At 50.4% G+C, this 4,736-nt stretch overlaps 1 protein-coding gene across 4 annotated transcripts; it reads left to right on the top strand.

Annotated features, from left to right (window-relative positions):
* The first annotated feature begins 922 nt into the window (after positions 1–922).
* Positions 923–4,482, top strand: CE1H17orf98 (chromosome E1 C17orf98 homolog). 4 transcript variants are annotated; one of them, XM_042915470.1, is made up of 4 exons: positions 923–1,316; positions 3,229–3,328; positions 4,024–4,092; positions 4,238–4,322. In XM_042915470.1, the coding sequence occupies exons 1-3, from the start codon at positions 1,110–1,112 to the stop codon at positions 4,089–4,091; spliced, it is 375 nt and encodes a 124-aa protein (XP_042771404.1). In that variant the 5' UTR covers positions 923–1,109; the 3' UTR covers position 4,092; positions 4,238–4,322. The 4 variants fall into 4 exon arrangements, with proteins under 4 accessions (XP_042771404.1, XP_042771403.1, XP_042771405.1 ...); XM_042915469.1 differs by having other exon boundaries at positions 4,221–4,311; XM_042915471.1 differs by lacking the exon at positions 4,238–4,322 and adding an exon at positions 4,200–4,216.
* The last annotated feature ends 254 nt before the right edge of the window (positions 4,483–4,736 follow it).

Below are 4,736 nucleotides of genomic sequence, written 5' to 3'. Positions count from 1 at the left end.
AAGCAACCTTTTCTAATACACGTGCCTTCATATAGTGACTATAAAAGACTTCTGATCCTGTTGTCTCGTGTAGGATAATAGCATCTCAGAGTTGGGTGTGAGGAGTAGTTTGATGGTTAAACCATCTGTGCAAGGGCTTCTTCAAGGGGAATAGTTGAAGAAGGAAATAAAAATCACCTGTAGTCACAACAACTAGAGGAAATCATTGTTTATGGTTTGCTATATCCTGTCACATATACAAAAAAAATTAGCCAGGGGATAATGTGTCAACCTGCTGGTTTCTTGTGTTGTTTTTTTTTTGTTTGTTTTGTTTTGTTTTTTTTAAGCTGGAGGAGGAATACTAGCTGATGGAAATAATTGGGTTGGGTGGGGAGAAGTGCTTTAAGAGGACTTCCTGGAAGTCAGGAGACTTGAATTCTGGCTCTGGATCCACCACTAAGTGGGTTTAGGGAATATCCCAATGTTTCTTTTTTTTCTTTTTTTTTTTTTTCTTTTTTTTTTATTTAACGTTTATTTATTTTTGAGACAGAGAGAGACAGAGCATGAATGGGGGAGGGTCAGAGAGAGGGAGACACAGAATCTGAAACAGGCTCCGGGCTCTGAGCTGTCAGCACAGGGGCCCGATGCGGGGCTCGAACTCACGGACCGCGAGATCGTGACCTGAGCCGAAGTCGGCGCTCAACCGACTGAGCCACCCAGGCGCCCCTATCCCAATGTTTCTTGAGCTTCAATTCCCACTTGTGTAAAATGAGAGTCGGAAGTAGATGCTATCTGAACTTTCTGATCATTCTGGGTACAAACAAGTTTCCCAAGGAGACGGAGTTTGGGAAATGTATATAGGGGGGCGGGGCCCAGTTGCGTTCACACTGCCCACGTTCTGTAATCCCCCTCTTCAATCTCCAACTCCTCTTGCGTGGTCTCCTGTTGGTCATCCTGCACCTCACGGCCACGCAAGCAACTTCCCTCACAGCCCTAGGAGCCTACCCTATTAGATGGGGCCATAGGGTTTGTGTCGCAGGAGTCTTTGACACGTCACAATGCGCAGGGGAGCCCCTACCTAGGGCCCTCGATTCCCACCAGAAAGGCCCTCGGAGGCTGTAGTGGTTGGGATGTCGCGCGTGTGCGAGTGTCCTCTGCGGCTGGAAAAGGGCTTCATCTTGGATGGTGTGGCCGTGAGCACCATGGCCCGCACCTATGAGCGCCTGAGGCCCAAGGTCTGGTCGGCGATTCCGCCCTACAACGCTCAGCAGGACTACCACGCCCGCCGATACTTCCGGAGCCGCGTGGTTCCGCCAGTGCTGCGCCGGACTGAACAGGTTATTTATAAGAGTGCCCCGGACGATCCCACTGTCTGCCCCCACAGAGCTCGACCCTGTGGCGGGGCGTTTTACCCCTCGGGCGGGCCCTCCCACCCCCTCGGTTTTCTTACTGAACCCCCGGAACTGGCGCAGGCGAATGACAGGTATTGAGTTCACTGGGCTCACAAAATCACTTTCCATCCCTGAATTTGAGAATGTTCCCATTTTGGGTTTCTGCAAGCCTTAGCGAACGGGCCTGGAACCTGGCCTCTCCCAAACAGATGGGTGTCATTGTCCCTTTTGACGTCATGGACCCGACCTTGGGGTGATCTCGCACCACAGATTCTCTAAGCGCGCGAAAATCCTTGTGACCTCAGCGAACACCTGCCAGGCGGGGCGCCTTCCATCGGTGACGTCATAGTTGCCGAGGAGCCCCCTCGATGGGACTTTCTGTGAGCAGGCAGGAAGGAAGCTTCCCGAACCTCTGCTACCTCACTCTCCCCAGCCCTTTCCCCTCGTGGATGTTGCCCCTTCTCAGCAGAGTCCTACCCGGGATCAAAGATCCTGACGCTATTTGCTGATGGCTTCAACACCTTTGCCTCCAATATTTCTGTCTCCATATTTCACAGTGGTATGGGTAGGGGAGAGGAGGGCTTAGCGGGGGTTATTCTGGGAACAAATCTTGGGTTTTTTGTGTGTGATCTCAGTGTTTGTGTCTGCGTGTATATCGCATGCATATGGACACATCTGTATGTGGCATGCTTGAGGGTGTACGTGTAATTACTCATGTAATTTTTATGACAGAACCAGAGTCTAGGAGGAAAAAGGAGAAAAACTTGAGTATTTAAAAGCTTGAAAATAATATGGTGTGCACACTTTTTAAATTTTCCATTTGTAAGTATTTAACCATCACAACTGTTTGTAGTAGGTATTACTTCATTTGCATAGAGATAATGGGGGTTTGGGGCTCCTGGGTGGCTCAGTGGGTTAAGCCTCTGACTTTGGCTCAGGCTCAGGTCATGATCTCACAGTTCGTGGGTTCAAGCCCCACTTTGGGCTTTGTGCTGACAGCTTAGAGCCTGGAGCCTGCTTCAGATTCTGTTTACCTCTCTCTCTGCCCCTCCCCTGCTCGCATGTGCTCTCTCTCTCCCTCTCCCTCTCTCTCAGAAATAAACATTTAAAAAAAAAGATAATGGGGATTTTTGTTTATTTTTTTGTTTTGTTTTTAAGTAAACCCTGCCCCCAATGTGGGGCTTGAACTTACACACCCAACATCAAGAATGGCATGCTCTACAGACTGAGCCAGCCAGGCTTCCCCAAATAATGTATGTTTGTTTGTTTGTTTGTTTATATTTTGAGAGAGAAGTGTGCAAGTGAGCGAGGGGCAGAGAGAGAGAGGGAGTGGGGCTCACAGAAGTGGGGCTCACCCGAAGCAGAGCTCGAGCTCACCCAATGTGGGACTTGAACTCACAAACCGTGAGATCATGACCTGAGCCAAAATCAGATGCTTAATGACTAAGCCACCAAGTTGCCCCAATAATGCATATTTTTAAAGTAAATTAAGTAACTTTTACTATGCCAGGCCCTTTGTTGGAACTATCTCACTTAAATCTCTCAGCAACCCTCCTTAAAGCCAAGAGGAAATTGAAGTCCAGAAAAGCTGTGTCATTGGCCCAGGGTCACACAGCTTGTTAGTGGCAGAGCTGGACTGGAACCAGTCTGTCTGGCAACAGACAGCCCTTAACTGCCCAGCTATGCTGCCTCTCCCTGAGAGATAATAGGTCAATACGTATATTTATATTTAATCTGTCTGGCCCAGTTACCCCTGGCTGTGACCTCTTCTCTCTCCCCGAAATAAGCCCAAAGGGAGTTTGCGTGTGCACCTCTCAGCATGGTGGCTGACAGTCTTTGTTTTCTCCCTCACTTTCAGGATCTCGGGGGCACAGGCAGGGATGGCTGGATAGTGGATTATTTCCACATCTTCGGGCAAGGACAGAGATACCTGAACCGGAGAAACTGGGCAGGGGCAGGCAAGTGCCACCTGGCTTTCCAGCCTCACCATGGACCCACTTGGAAGAGTGATGTGCATTCCCCCAGTTCAGAGAGAGAAACCGGGCCACAGAGAGCCCTGTTTTCAGGGGAAGAGGCCCAAGGACTGCATCCTCCGGCTTTTCTTCTCATGCATGAGCAGATGGTGTCACTGTGCTCCTTATATTTAGTGATTGAGTGCCTACTGTATGTCAGATGCTTTCTGCCCTCACGCTATCCCTGTGCTACAGCCGGGGAAACGGAAGTTTAGGGTGGTAAAGTGATTGGCCAAGAAGGGCTTAGCTGGGATCAGAGTTCCACTCTTTCCAACTCTAAAACCCATGTTCCCCTCACTGCTCCCGGCCTGAGCAGGCTGTGTCCTGCTCCTTTTCCGAGCCCAACTTAGCAACAAGAAAGGAAGGGTTGAGAGCTGTTTTTCTGACAGTGTGAAACCTCCTCCCACCCAACCCCATCGCCCTTTCACCACACTCTAGTCACATGATCCTATGCACCATTTGGCCAAAGTGAGCTCATCCATTTTCTCCAGATGGGTCAGAAGCAAGGGTGAAATGTTTTCAGTCTTCCTGGGAGCAAGGCAAGTTCAGCCAAGCCCAGAATCTTCTGGCCCCTCCTGTGCTAGCACATACCATTCACGCTCCTCCTGTATACTACTCGTGGTATGTGGTTTGGTTTCTAGAAAGCTGTCTCCTTGACTTCATCAACTCTTGGCTTTTAATCAAGACCCTTGAGACACTCCAGGATTGAGGTTTTAGCTGGGACATGGGGAGCATGTTCTATACCAGCCCTGGGACGGCGGGGGCGGGGGGGAAGCAAGTGGGGGGGGGGGCGGGGGATGGCTGAATGCAGGCTCAGGCTTCTCTCTGTGCCCCCAAGGGCATTCCCTCCAGCAGGTGACAGGGCATGATAACTACAATGCTGATCTGAAAATGATCAACGGATTCAATGGTCGGTATGGCTATCGCAGGAACACCCCAGACCTCCGCCAGCGCCCATCGGTCTTTGGAGAGGTCACCCGATTCCCTCTCTTCTGACAGCATCTCTTCCCTTCCCACCCCTTGACCTGAATAGAAGACAGATGTTTAGACGATCTCTCAATTCTATTTTTATATAAACAGTGATGTTATTGTGCCTCCAAGTGTGCTGTTTCTTTCCCAAGTTTGGGACCGGGGCCAGCTAGTTTCTTCACCTTCTGCTTCTCTAGCCTTTGGAGAGGAAGTGGGAGGAGAGAGGCCATCCTCAGGCCTGTGCCCTTACGCTCCATGCCCACGAGTGCCAGGCTTGAAAGGAGGCCTCAGTTCTCCCCCGCCCATGTAAGAAGAAACTGCACTGCTCACCGAGCCCTCCACAAAGCTCTGCCCCAGGCAGCAGCAGGGCCCTGGGTTAGACACT

This window comes from Panthera leo, chromosome E1 (assembly GCF_018350215.1).
Source record: "Panthera leo isolate Ple1 chromosome E1, P.leo_Ple1_pat1.1, whole genome shotgun sequence".
NCBI lineage: Eukaryota > Metazoa > Chordata > Mammalia > Carnivora > Felidae > Panthera > Panthera leo.
Note: the sequence above shows the minus strand (reverse complement) of the source record. Positions and strands in the feature narration are given on the sequence as shown.

Bases quoted from the DNA above. Each gene is read 5' to 3' on its own strand.
- CE1H17orf98 (XM_042915468.1), top strand. From the start codon at position 1,110: ATGTCGCGCGTGTGCGAGTGTCCTCTGCGGCTGGAAAAGGGCTTCATC. The intron at 1,317-3,228 runs GTTATTTATAAG...CCTCACTTTCAG, and splicing joins TGCTGCGCCGGACTGAACAG to GATCTCGGGGGCACAGGCAG. The intron at 3,329-4,220 runs GCAAGTGCCACC...TGTGCCCCCAAG, and splicing joins GAGAAACTGGGCAGGGGCAG to GGCATTCCCTCCAGCAGGTG.